At 40.9% G+C, this 14,785-nt stretch overlaps 1 protein-coding gene across 6 annotated transcripts in view; it reads right to left on the bottom strand.

Moving 5' to 3' along the window:
• Positions 1 to 14,785, bottom strand: part of DNM3 (dynamin 3) — a 501,537-nt gene that overhangs the window by 88,835 nt on the left and 397,917 nt on the right. For all 6 annotated transcript variants that reach the window (XM_040984259.1, XM_040984258.1, XM_040984260.1 and 3 more), the window contains one exon: positions 2,584 to 2,695. In XM_040984259.1, the coding sequence (XP_040840193.1) occupies positions 2,584 to 2,695 (112 nt within the window). The remainder of the gene's footprint in view (positions 1 to 2,583; positions 2,696 to 14,785) is intronic.

The following is a 14,785-nucleotide window of genomic DNA, read 5'->3' as shown; positions in this document are numbered from 1 at the left end:
TTTAGGGGATGGCTGCTCTCTCCACTTTAGGAATAACAATCTTGAAGTGTAAAAGGCTGAGGGAGCGACCAACACCTCATAGCATGGAGGTGGACGCTGGAATCTGAGTGAAGGTCTGAACTTACAGCCACACTGAACTTTTAGCGTTCATGCTATGAACTGGGCAGAAACCTAGGACTTCCCATCACACCCAGAATGAAATCCATAGCCCTCAGCCTCGTCCTTGTCATCTGCTCCCTGGCCACTGCTCACCCACCTACAAAGCCACACACGTTCTGGCCACCTGCTGCCCCTTGGAGCACTGTGCTTGGCCAGGTGCTTGTTCTCCCTGGCAGACGGCAATGCTTCAGGGGTCCATAGAGTCTGCTCCCTCCTTCCCCCGAGGATCATCCTCACGTGTCAGCTCTTCAAAGGAGCCTCCTGTGATCATCCTACTCCTCCCTCATCGTCACTGTCCCTTTAACTTCAAACCTTAGTGCCACATAATTCGCCTGTTCAGTGTCTGGTCCATGGGAGCAGGGCCTTATCGTTTCTGGGTCATGAGCTCCTAGGATGCTTCCTGGTAAAGAGCACATGATTTTGAGGTTTTTGTGGAATCACTGAATAAAAAATTAAGTGCATGTGCATTTCAATACACAGTATTTGTGTCATGGATAGGGAAGCAATGATTAGTAGGGAAATCAAAAGTTGAAGTGTCTTCCAACGCTTAGGCTGCTTTCTTACAGTAGCAAGTGCCTGTGCAAATCCATGCGCCCCAAACAGGAGGAAAGATGGGTAACTACGAAACATCTGATTTAACTTCTATTGGAAAGGCACAGGGAGGGTGGGGAAGGCTGATTGTGCAGGACCAACTAAGCAGGAGGGGCAGGCTGGAATGAGCTTCAGATGTGTGTGTGAGCTCGGCCTGTGCCTGTGGCATACGCTGCCTGAGATGCTGGGATCCCAAACGGGTGCTGGCTCATGTCATGGTGCTCAGGTTCCTGTTCCTGTTCTGCTAGTGACCTGGCCAAGCAGCAGAAGATGCCTAGGTGTAGGCACCTTGTCACCCCTGTGGCTCCAGGCTGCTGTGGCCATCTGGGGAGCGAACCAGCGGCTGGAAGATCTCTCTCCATTTCTCTTAAAAATAAACAAATCACTTTTAAGATGTTTATGTGTGAGCTAAAATAATAGCAAAAAAATTTTTGATACAAATCCTCTATTGTTAATCAGAAAACTCTGATAAATTCTACTGCTGCTCCAGATATCTAGTCAGATCTGAGATCTTCCACAGAAATACTCCCAGAGACTCCCATAGCACCATACGTCACATGTTCTCATGAAAGCAAATCACAGACTACCAGTCCTTCAGCTGATGCTGAGCCAGGAGCAGCCCGGGGCCCGGCTGCACCACCAGCCAGGGCTCAGCCCTAGTCCTTCAGCTGATGCTGAGCCAGGAGCAGCCCGGGGCCCGGCTGCACTACCAGCCAGGGCTCGGTCCTAGTCCTCCCGCTGATGTAGACCAGGAGCAGCCCGGGGCCCGGCTGCACTACCAGCCAGGGCTCAGTCCTAGTCCTCCAGTTCCCATGGCACAGAGACTCCCAGGAAGCTGCAGTGTAGAGATGTGCTCAAAGCAGCCGCTTTATCCGCAAGTGCACGCTGGTTGGTGTGACTTGCGAAGTGCCAAATCACACTGGTCTGGCAGTATTACTACTTGCAAAGAACACAAAGAGAAGGTCTGTTTATTAACTTGAATGAGAAAAGTGTCTCCAAGACACTTGAAATATATTAATAAAGATAAGTGGAAATGAGAATAAAATATTTTTTGTTGTCCTTTCATACTCACAATGACATTAAACAGAGTTTGGATATAGATGTGACTGTGAATACAAACAACACAGAAATAATGAAAAGAAGTACATTTTCACAAGAAGCCTATTTTTAAGAATATGAAATATTGGTGCTAAGATTAGTGATATATGGTTTGTATTAATTCCATGACAACAGTGGATTAGCACACAGAGAGGAAAATAAAATTTTAAAATAAAACAAAAAGCTTTCTCTTGCCTGAGATCACATCCATTATGTTTTATGGCACAGTAGGGCATTTTATTTAATAAATATAATGGTTAACTTTTCAAAATAGAAACCCTGTGGAGAAAAAGCCTTATAAAAAGCAATGTATAAAGAGTAAATGAAGTCAAAGTCAAGACTGTGGTAAACCCATGAGAGTTTTGCTAAACATGGTTATTAAGACTTTTTTTTTTAAATTGGAAAGTCAGATATACAGAGACAGAGAGGAAGATCTTCTATCCATTGATTCACTCCACAAGTGACCGCAATGGCCAGAGTTGTGCCAATTTGAAGCCAGGAGGCTGGAGCCTCTTCCGGGTCTCCCATGTGGGTGCAGGCTCCCAAGGCTTTGGGCCGTCCTGGACTGCTTTCCCAGGCCACAAGCAGGGAGCTGGATGGGAAGTGGAGCAGCCGGGATTAGAACCAGCGCCCATATAGATTCCTGGTGCATGCTAGGTGAGGACTTTAGCCACTAGGCTACTGTGCCAGGCCCTGTTGCTAATACTTTATAAATGAAAGATCCATTCAACTTACGAGAGATTTATCAGGATAGACCCCAGCCCTCAGCAGCGATGCCTTCCAGCTGTCTACATCCTCCTGTGAGTCACACGCCAGTTCAAGGAAGCGGTAGTCTTTGTATACATTCCTGTAGTTGAAAAAAAAAATCAGGCTTTCAGTCTTGCAGCAAATCCAAAATGATACAAACGACAGTCCAAGTGGATAGCTATCTTACAGTCACTAGAAGCAAACACAGTGTATTTAAGAACAATTACCAAATGTCCATCATATTGTATACTTTTCAAACCCTTATATTGAGTAACTAATCAGTTATACTTATTGTTGAGCAAATTAAAAAGGAAACAGAGTAAATGAACCAAGGAAAACACAAATACAATCAACCTTCTGCACAAGGTGCCAAGTACTTGGGGATTAATTGTGCTGCCAGGAAAGCATTTGTTGTTGCCTAGGAATCAGTTCAATTTTTTAAAGCTTTTTACAAGTCTGCATAAACAGCTCATAAAACTTTAAAATGCATGAACCTAAAACACACACTGTTACATTAAAAATAAATAATGCTCATCAAATTGCTAAAAAGAAATAATAACCAATATTTCATAGGGTTAGATGCCTCTGATGTGTAAACTAGAGGAAAAAAAAACCATAACTATGGGAACTGGCAATGTGGCACAGTAGGTTGAACAGACACCTGGCACGCCCACAGCACATGCGGGAGTGCTGCTTCAAGGCTCACTCCTCCACTTCCAGCCCAACTTCCCCCAACGTGCCTGGGAGACCGCACTGACGGCTGAGCGCTGGGCTTCCTATGGCCTGATGTGGTTCTACCTGGCCCAGCCTTGCCTCTTGCAAGATTGGAGAGTGAGCAAGCAGATGGAAGATCCCTCTCCCTCTGACTCCCCACCTTTTTTGTCACTCTGCCTTTCAAATAAACACTTTAAAAAAAATGACACCTATCATTCAGCTTCCATGACTCCCATTCAGTCTTATTTTGTCACGTTCTTTTGTGCATGTTTTTGCACTGTTGAGACACCCTCTCCCTCCCCCACCCCTTCCCCACTATTTCATCATCATCTTTGTCTGGCACTCTTACAATAGACTCCTTACTTGTCTCTCGGTATGCCCTGGATCCTTCAGTGTGTTCTGCTCTGTATCCTCATGACCTTAGGCAAACGTGTCCATGTATTTTCCTCTTGGCTGAGACTTCAATGGCTCCCCGCTTTCAGAAACAGCACGTTCCTACAACGGCTCGCAAGGACTCCGCCCTCCAGAGCCCCCTCTTCTCCCTGGCCTTCTTTCACGTCTTGGAGTGTGCCGATGTGTGGTGCTTACTCCTCATGCATGAACATGTGGCCCTTCCTTTCTCTTCCTCTCTCCTTGGACAATTACCTCCTACTCTTCCTTGGGAAACTCAGGAAACCCCTGCCATATTTCAATTTACCTTTCATTTATAATACTTCTTACAGCTATAATTTCAGAATTTTGTGCTTCTTTTTAAATTTGGCTTTCCTCCCTTCTTTCCCTTCCTCTTTTCTTTCTTCCTTCCTTCCTTCCTTGCTCCGTGTTTTTACAATATTTATTTATTTTTATTGGAAAGTCAGATATACAGAAAGAAAGATCTTCCATCCGCTGATTTACTCCCCAAAGTGGCTGCATCGGCCAGAGCCGAGCTAATCCAACACCAGGAGCCAGGAGCTTCTTCTGGGTCTCCCATGTGAGTGCAGGCTCCCAAGGCTTTGGGCCATCCTCAGTTGCTTTCCCAGGCCACAAGTAGGGGGCTGGATGGGAAGTGAAGCAGCTGGGATTAGAACTGGTGCCCATATGGGATCCCAGTGCGTGCAAGAAGAGGACTTTAGTCACTAGGCTTCTGTGCCAGGCCCTTCCTATCCTTTGCATTCCTTTCCTTTTTCCAAACCTCTCTGCTGTCTTTCATCCTCCCTCCATTCCTTCCTCTCTTATTTTCTTATCCTTTTTCCTTCTCTTTGTCCCTCCCTCCTTCCATATCTCCTTCTCCTTTCCCCTTTTCCTCATTTTTTCTTTTCTTTTTAAAAAATTACTCTTTTAAATTATTTTCCCTTTAACTACCCCATATACTCCAGGAGGACAAAGGGTGTATCATTTTCATTTTCACCATTATATCCTCATGGGATTCTGCAAAGATGACGCCTTTACTCAGGTCCAACACATGCTCTTTTGGGCAGCGAGGTAGACCTGTGGACTGGCTTTCAGAGGGCACGAGCAAGATGCTCTTATGGCTCCTTGCTGCTCTGGGTTGGGTGAGTACTTTGTGACCACAGCAGGAAGGTTCTAGGACAAGATCATCTTCCACAGTAAAGAAAAGTTAAAAGAAAATGTCTCTTCCAAACCTGCCCTACTCATGATACTTCAAGACATTTTCTTGACAGAGAAGAGGAATAGCACTCATCAAAACCAAAGGCGAATGCAAAGAACATCCCAGTAAGATAACAGAAGACTAAATCAACGAACAACCCATTGCTAAAAGACAGGACCAAATTACCACCTATTTGTATTAATCCTGAATCTCAATGGCTTAAACTCAAATGTCCTAGATAAGTAGACTGGATTAAAAAACAACACCCATTTATTTGTTGCCTACAAGAGACATATCTCATGAACAAAGACCAGTGGAAACTAGAACTCATGGATTTTGATGTGTTTTTCTTTTAGTTTCATATCTTCAAAACTCTTTCATTAAATTTTCACTGACTCATAGACCATAGAGTAGCATCATTTTCTTCAAGAAGATTCTTGATTTTTGTTTTCATTTCTTCAGCAACACCTTGGTTATTCAGTAGCATGTTATTTAATGACATGGTGTTGTAAATTTCTTCTTTTTCTTCCTATTGTTGATTTTGTTTTGTGGCTTTTCATTTAAGGGGATGTATAGTAACTGTGCAATGGAGACTATCACATCCAGATACAATGTAGTATGCATCTCTATTTCCAGATCAAAGATGGACTGTCAATGAAACTGTCAGATATATCTTGACAATAGGATGCTGGACTCTCTGCCATTGTCCGTGCCCACAATGACGGATGTATGACTGTTTATGAAGAACTATATTATAATAATGATATAGGGGAACTCAGTGGGGTGGGTGAGGGGATATAGGAGGGGGTAAGGGACTATGGAACTATATCATAAAATGATAATAATAAAAAAAGTTTAAAAAGAAACAATATGATAAATAAATTTAAAATAACATGACAGAAATAAAATCAAAATAAATCAATTATTAAGTTACTATAAATGAATTCTGTAAGTTGAACCATTTGTTTTAGATTAAAAAAATAAACTCAGGTATGTGTTATTTGCAAAAATAAAAAGCAAAAGCTGTCAGCCAAACACAAAATGAAATTTAAAAAGAACAAGGACAAATTTAAGAGCAGAAATAAACTTCAAAAGGCCAGCATGGTGACTCAATAATAAGAGTAACTCTCCACCTACAAGTGTTGGGATCCCTTATGGGCACTGCTGCGTGTCCCTGCTCTTCCACTTTCCATCCAGACCCTGCTAATGTGCCTGGGAAGGCAACAGAGGGCATTCCAAGTCCTTAGGGCCCTGTACCCAGAAGACTCGGGTGAAGCTCCTGGCTTCATATTAAATAACATAGTGTAAGTGAATGAAATAAATGCTACTAAAAATATACAGTCCAGGGCAAGTGTTCCGCGTGAGGGTTAAGAGTCCTGTATCCCATGCTGTAGAGTTCCTGGGTTGGACTTCAGCAATGCTCTTGATTTCAGCTTCCCACTAATACATTCTATACACGACAGTAGCACTGGGCCAAGGAACTGGGCTCCATGTCATCCATGTGGAATATTTCAATTCACCTCCTGCCTCCTGGCTCAGCCCAATTTAGATCATGGTGGGACTGGGGAAATATATTTGTAAATGGAAAATCCCTCTCTCTTTGCCCCTCAGAAAAACAAAACAACAACAACAAAAAGCTAGAAGATGGACTTAATGTAATCATATGTGTATGACTGAATTATAGACTTATTTTAGCACAACTTTCATTAAAAAATTGAAGTGTACTTTATTCAACCATATAAAAATACCAACTTTTAAAAATTAATAACATTTTAAAAATATGCTTTTTCAAGCTTAATTCAGAAAGAATTTAAAAAATCTGTTTGTAAAATGCTATAAGAATTAAAGTGATTTAGTCGGCTAACCTTATCAGCAGGATAAACATAAACTCAATGGCCTATAACTTTGAAATGGGAAATGTTTCATTTGCTTTAGGAATAAAGTCTATATAAAACACATAGAATAATTCTATTAAATTAGGGAAATTATAAAATCTTAATGAATAGCATAAAACAAGATTTTTTTTTTTTTGCTTTTCAACCAACTAACTGGTTATATTATTTCTGAATTTTGTTTTAAACATTTTTGGATTATCTTGTAATGTTTGTATTGGACATATCACAGTATTTTGACATTCACACAACAGGGTGTGTGGTTAGTCAAATAACTAGTCTTTCCTTTTCCTTATCTCCTACAGGCCTTTTTTTTTTTAAGATCAATTTTTTTTTTCCCTACTGGAAAGTCAGATATACAGAGAGGAAGAGAGACAGAGAGGAAAAATCCATTTGTTGGTTCACTCCCCAAGGGGCCTCCACGGCCAGAGCTGAGCTGATCCTAAGCCAGGAGCTCAGAAGCTTCTCTGGGTCTCCCACACGGGTGCAGGCTCCCAAGGCTTTGGGCCATCCTGACTGCTTCCCAGGCTACAAGCAGGGAGCTGGATGGGAAATGGAGCTCCCAGGATTAGAACCTGCACCCACATGGGATCCCAGTGCACTCTAGGCAAGGACTTTAGCTGTTAGGCTACTGCGCCAGGCCTGCATTCCTGTGACTTGTGTGCTGCGGAACCACAATTCCTTACTTCCCTTCGACTTGGATTCGGTGCCTGTTACCAGTCTCCCTGGATCCTCTCCCCCTTCACATTTTCCAGCCACTAGCAATCTCTATTTTAGAATCCAAATAGACTAATTTCCACATATGAGAGAGACCATGTGGAATTTACCTTTCTGTGTCTATCTTGAAATAAAATCCTTACAAATGAAAAGGTATGTTTAGTTGAATTGATTACATTGTGTCTAAAAGTCTAACAAAATGAACACCAAAAAACATGTATTGGGTAATGAGTCTCAAGCCCATCAACACTGAAAATCATCTTTAAACACATTTGCGAATTTCATAAGAAAAGTGATACCCCATTAATGCATTAATAACTTTCTTCCTTAAAAAGCAGAGTGTTTTGTATGCTTATAGAAATGAAGTTCTTTCGTCCTGATTTCATCCCATACTGCATGGGGCACACTAATTTTACGTGTATATGCAATGTTTGATGGTTTCTCACTTTATTTACATTTATGTGATGTATCTATCTTTACCTTTCATTTTGTACTCGTATTCAGTTGATTTACTTTTCAAAAAGATCCGTTCATTCTAAACGCTAACAGCATAGTTGGATTTTATTTTCCATGCCAACTTGAAAACCACTGCTTAAGAGTTGGAAAGTTTCAGTCAGGTCTCTTTCTTCCAGAGCTGGCCTTGCTTTTGCCATTTAGACATATACTTTGCTTTTTGAAAAATGTTCTTCATTATTTCCTTGGTCATGAGCAATGAGCTGCCTCTTGGCTTGTATATTTTTCAGTGGTTTTCAGTTCTATAGGCAAATTGCTTAGCTTTAGGCTTTTCACTTAATTCTTGAATTTCTTTTTGCATAGTTGAAATTCAGAAATAAAAGTATAACTCTTGGCTTCATGAAGAATTTAGAAGCCTTCACTGCTTCTCTGTGTCACAACACCGAATAATCTCTCTAGAAATAACGTTTGAAGCCACTTCTGCTATGCTGTCACTGCCTTGCGACAAGCTCAGGCTCTGAATGTTTTACAGTGGATTGCGTTACATTCAAGCCATCATTTAGTAGGACCCAGTGTTTACTTTGAACAAACATTTGTCATCCTGCATTTTCTACCTGGACCTTCATATCCATAAGTTGTCACTTGAGTGTTTTTCTTTAGCTAGCCACAGTTTTTGGCTCTTTTAAGATTTCCTGGTTGGCATGATGTTTGCCTTTCTCAAGGGGATGCAGTGAGACAGTGAAGAAGTTCCCTTTGCTTCTGTTGCCTAACCTCGTTTTCCTCAATCAAGGTGAAACTTATACTGATTATTGATAGATTTTTCAATCCAGCTCACCCTGTTAATCTTAAAAATAATTAGTTGACATCTCCACTTCTCATTTTGACCTGTTTTTAACTTTCTGTCTCTGTTTTGTATGACTTTGGGGGGCATAGCAATGATTAGAAAAAGTGAAAGAAAAAATTCTAATTTTCCACTACTGTATGAGCGATGATCTGGTTGAATCTTCTTAGCCTGTGAAGTTGGTAGCAGGGCTATTTCACAGATCAGAAAACTGAGATTCAGAGAGGCCAAGGGATCCTCCCAAGATGACACAGCTAATAAGTGACATAATATGGATATTCCCATCTTTGGCATAAGGCCTCCATAAATCAAAGCTTTTAGAACGAATGAATGTGTGGGTAGGAAATGAACAAATGGAAGCATAATGGAATGTACTTGGGCAATGCTTATTACTGAAATGATGTTTTTCAATTCGACTGGATCCTTAACTTTCTACAGAAACCTAAGAAATACATTTGTGAAGAGGGAAAACATGAAATAAGTCCAATTTGATTTAAAATAGAGAATACTTAGAGGAAACGAATTGTCCAAGAAGTTTGGGTTTCTGTTTAAAGATTATAATCTGTTACAGAGTGGAATGGACAATGGATTATCTTGTCTAAATCAAGAGTCACCACAGTCTTTACTTAGCTAATCACCTCTCCATTGTAGTTTTTAGCTCCTGGGTCTGTTTCAATTTGGAGTATTTCCACACACTGTATGAATTCCGTTAAGTGGTAAACATAAGGAGACTGGGAGCTCTTGGCTAGCCAGGAAGCACGAAAAAGGAAAAAGTGGGTGCCGACTTTCCACCTTCTCTGAGTAGATCTGAAAAATTCAGCTTTGGCCCGCTCTCACTGACCTTTCTCCAGAGTATTTTCTTTCAGGAGCTCTTCACATGGAAAATCTTAATTTTTTTCCCCGTTAAAGGACAGCCAAATTCTTGAGAGGGAAAATAATTATCTGGTTGAAACATTAGAAGAGGGTCAAAGGCTTCTGGTGGCTTTGGCTGCCTGCACTTTACCCATTTCTGAAGCCTCATCTTAGGCTGTGTCTAGACATCTAGGGGAGTTGGACACAGGTCTGAAACACTGAGCTGAGCTGATTTACTGGAAGTCCCATGAATGCTGTGGAGGAAGCTTCCAGGTTCTCACCGCACACTGGAGCTGTATAGATAACCCACAGCAATCTGCCCCGACTGCATCTGTTTTGTTTAGTCTATTTCAGCTGCAATCATGCAGATATAAGCTTCGGAATGATTGCACGTTGAAATCGAGCTGAACCATGTATTTTACAGTTTGAAGACATAAAAGCCACTGCAATGCTCAAAAACAAGTAGGAGAAATTTTTATGCCTTTGGTAAAAGGCTTTCGATTACCACGCTGAAGAGGGTAAGGCCACATGGCTCACTTACGCCTGACTATTTGTGTAACTTTGTTCACACGTTAATAGGATGCCTCTGAGTGTTGGCGATATGATGGCCAGTTCCTTCACTTACGAAACTCTTCATGGATCTGATATCACATAGGAAACATTGGCAACTGTGACCCATACGCAATGGAATGTCATCAAACTGGCCCCCAGGGAGGCCTGCATCCGGGGTGCCTCGTGAGGACAGCCGGTCAGCACCCTTAATACCACCTGCCACGACTATTCCTACTCATTTCTCCTAATCTGAACGCACAGCCACGTCTGGCAGACAGTTCTCATTTACAGTTCTTGGCCGGGAGGAAAATAAAACTTTCCTGTAGTCCATTTGTTAGTTTTTCTGTTTTTGTCTAGGTCCTAAACGTACAACTTAATTTTAGCATTAGTGCATTTCACCAGGTTAGTCTGCATCCATTTATTTCAGTTTGTTTCGCCGTCTCAACCCTGATGCTCGCAAATAATAGATTGCATTTCTCCCTGTTCCGCACGCACTGCCTATTTTAACTGTATGCTGCTCATAGTGTTAGACAATCGTGTCATAGACTGACAAGGACCTCACATGATGCATGAACGGGCACTCAAGGGACTGATGTAGCACAGGGAGTTAAGTGACCGCTTACCTTCCTGGCACTCCATATCAGAAAGCCAGTCAGACTCCCAGACACTGCTCTGATTCAGCTTACTGCTAATGCAGCTGGAAAGTCAGCAAAAGATGACCCAAGTACGCAGGGCCCTGGCACCCACATGATAGGCCAGCGTGCAGTTTCTGGCTCCTGGCTTCACACCAGCTTGGACTTGGCTGTTCTATCCAACTGGGAAGAGAATCAGCAGATGGAAAAAATCTCTCGCTCTCTCTCTCACTCTGCCTTTGAAATAAATAAGTGCAAAGCAATAAGACTTCAGACTTACTCATAAATCTATCACATATGTTCTATCTTGTCATATTTCTCTATTTTCACTCACGTATATGCCAAAACTTTTTATCAAGATCTAAATATATTATATCTATTTAATTCTATTTTAAAATTGGAGTTGCTTTGGTTCATGCTGTTTTCCAAAATTCAGAGCAAGTTCTTATTAACCACTGATATAGTTTCTAAATAATTACAAACATCTGCTATATTAATTATAGACTTCATGGCAGGGCTTCGATGATAAAATGATCAATCTAAATTACAACTTAGTTTTCCTTTTTGAAAAGCGGAACAGCTTCCAGTGCAGATTTTTATTAGTCAGTTATCCTACTATGTTCCCTTCAGCAATAACCCTCCTGCCTTCAGTTTCTGTACACATTTATTCTATTATTTTAGCTACATCACTGAAGACCTTCAAGTTCCATTGATCGTCCTTTCTCTTTCAATTTTACTTGCTTAATAAAATTTCAGTGAGACTATTTTCTTATTTATCTCCTGGATCTAAGCCATTTTGCTAACTGCACACACTTCAAATTCCCTAAAAGGAAAAAAAATATTTCACTTACTTGAAAGAAACACACACACACACACACACACACACACACACACACACACACACACACACACAAATGGGTTTGGGGAGAGAGAGAAAACGAGAAAGAAAGAGAGAGAGCAAAAGAGAAAGAGAGATAAAGAGAGACGGAGAGAGGGGTCCCATCTTTGAGTTCACCTGCTTTAGATGGCTTTAGTGGCAGGGCCTGGGCAAGGCCAAACCAGGAGCCACTTCATCCAAGTCTACACAAACAACAAGTGTCCAAACACCTGCACCATCATTTGCTTCCTTTCCAAATTCAGCAAGAAGCTGGATTGCGAGTGGAGACCCTGGTAATACTTCACTGATAACCTTGCTTCTGTTTCATAGGGAAGCTATATACAAGTAAAATCTGTGAGAAGGATCCATTTTCTTTCCAATCAATCCAATTAAACTAACTGTACTGCAACCACAGACTCTGCCTTTCCTTTGTACAACGGAATGCCATATACTCGATTTATACACAACGTGCATCTCTCAATGTTCTCATGAACTTGCTTCCTACAACTACTCACTTTCTCTTCTACTTAAACATTTGCCCCTTTCTACTGTTTAGATAATCCATATGCACACTAGCATGCCTTAAGTGTGACCAGTTATACACACACAAACACACTCATTCATTTTCTCTTTTGCATGCCTACTGTGTTTCTATTTGCTTTGACAGAAAAACTCTAAACTCTTTCCTTTTTTCAATGCAAGCCAGCAAGGATTGTGATCCTGTGACTCTACAGGGTACTACCAAGCTAATGGGATTCAAATCCTGCCAAAGCATATAGTCCCTGTTTCCCTGTCATTTGACTTGGCTATAGCCTTTGCCGTCATTCCCTCTCTCTGACTTCACTTTCTTCTCATGGCTGTTGCGATTTCACATCTCTCCATGTTACTCCAACCTTCTACCTCACCGACTATCCTTCGTACTCTCCTTTGTGTCTTCTTCCTTTCACACACCGTGCCATGCTGGAATGCTCCAATCACTGTTAATGTTCCATTTCTCTCTATGTACACTTTTTCCAAGGTGATGCTTCTTACATATCATTCAACGTTGGTAAGTGCAGAGAAGTTCTCTGTAGATCCCCATGTCCGTGACACCGTCTTTCCACACACTGATGAGCAGCTGTACCACATGTCTTAAAGTTTTTGTTGCTACATTCTCCACAAAGAAGCCACAGGGATCACATATTACATCACTACCCCATTTCTAAAGTCTCTCATTACCAGAAGAAAAAAAAATCCAAACTTCTTGCCATGACTTATCTACCTTTATAATCTCATTTCCCTCAATTTTTTTCTTGCTTTTTATGATCCAGGCTGTTGTATTGTGAAGTGTGTTTCACTGTATTGCAATTCATTTGAATCTAAGAAAACTGGTATTTTAATTATGATTAATAGAACCATGCTTGATAGCAGTAAGTATGAGCTTTTGTTTTGTTTTTGGTGTCACAATCAGTAAGGTTGATAATTAGGAGGTATATTGCTTTAGACTAAGGCTGATGGTTACATTGACAACTGCGCACCCATCTGGAAGCTAAGATAATATACCTCTGCGACAATTAATTTAGCACCTTTCAAATGCCATCTCAGACACATGCTCCCATGACTCCATTTGCTCTGTTGGAGCTGACACTGAGATGGCATCAGCTTGCAGAGCACTCCAGGACTGAAAAGCCGTTTAGCCCACTGCCAACAGCTTGAAAGCATCTAGACCAAACGAGCATAATTTTCAAGGGGTCTGTCCATTTGGAAAACTTCCTCCATGGACACAAGATCTTTGGTTCAGCACTACCACATTTTATGCTCAAGTAATTTTCTTTTACCTATTTTCCCCTATGTTTTCATATATTGTCTTTGCTTTATTCTGCCTCATAGCATACCAATTAATTTGAGAACTATCTTTGCATGATTTTGTTTATCATTTGACAAACAGTAAAAGGCCTTCCCCTGCTGAAAATTACAAACGCTGAGGTTGAAATATCTCCAAGTAATGGGGAAGCCATGTCACCCTGACAGGCTCAGACTGACACAGCCATACTAGTTCTTCCGTCCGCCTTCTCTCCCCTCTCTCTTTAGAATAAGAATGACGAAACCATACTAAGTCTTCCCTCCATCCCTCAGGCCTTTCTTTTTCCTTTCCCTTTCTTTTCATTTCCTCTCTCCCTTTCTCTTTTCACTTCTTTTAACGTGTATGTTCCTTAGGATTTTGCATTGGGCTCTTCTTGTTGTGTAAGATGATATTCTGGTTCACCATATACATCTATCATCCACTAACACCCTCAGAGAAAGCTCTGCTGACCCTCCAGCTAAAGCATGGTCATCTGTCGATTCTCATTTTTTTCAGCTGCTCTGCTGTGTTCCCAGCAGCTAACTGTATCTGACAAATATCTTAGGTATCGCAACTATCTGTTGCTTCTTCCAATGATAGCATACATTCCTCGACGGGACCTTAATTATTCCCCAATGCATTCATAACACTTCCATTTATAGCGGGCATCAGTTAACATCTCTTGATAAACTACTATTGGTTTTTTTCTTGACACTCAAAATACTTTTTTTTCTGTTTATCCTTGTCTTTGCCCTTTTTTTCTTTCCATTTATTAAATTATTATTATTTTATGATATGGTTACACAGGCTCTGGGATTTTCATTAACTCTTCCCCAAATCCCCTCCCCGCCCCAAACACTGAGTTCCCCTATATTACAATAGAACAGTTCTTTCTAAACAGTCATATGTCCATCATTACAGGAATGGACAATGGCAGAGAGTCCAGCATCTACTGTCAAGATAGAGTTAACAGTTTCATTGAGAGTTCATTTTTGATCTGGAAGTACAAATATATACTAAATTATATCCTCACATCTGACTATGATAGTTTCCATTACACAGTTACTATATATCATCCTAACTGAGAAGTCACAAAACAAAATCAACAACAGGAAGAAAAAGAAGAAATTTACAACACCATGAAGTTAAATAACATGCTACTGAATGACCAAGGCATTGCTGAAGAAATGAAAACAAAAATCAAGAACCGTCTTGAAGAAAATGAAGCTACTGTATGATATATGAGTCAG

The sequence above is a fragment of the Ochotona curzoniae genome, unplaced genomic scaffold (genome assembly GCF_017591425.1).
Source record: "Ochotona curzoniae isolate NIBS_2020 unplaced genomic scaffold, NIBS_Ocur_1.0 contig_4105, whole genome shotgun sequence".
NCBI lineage: Eukaryota > Metazoa > Chordata > Mammalia > Lagomorpha > Ochotonidae > Ochotona > Ochotona curzoniae.
The sequence above is the reverse complement of the archived record's forward strand: the minus strand, read 5'-3'. Positions and strand labels throughout refer to the sequence as shown.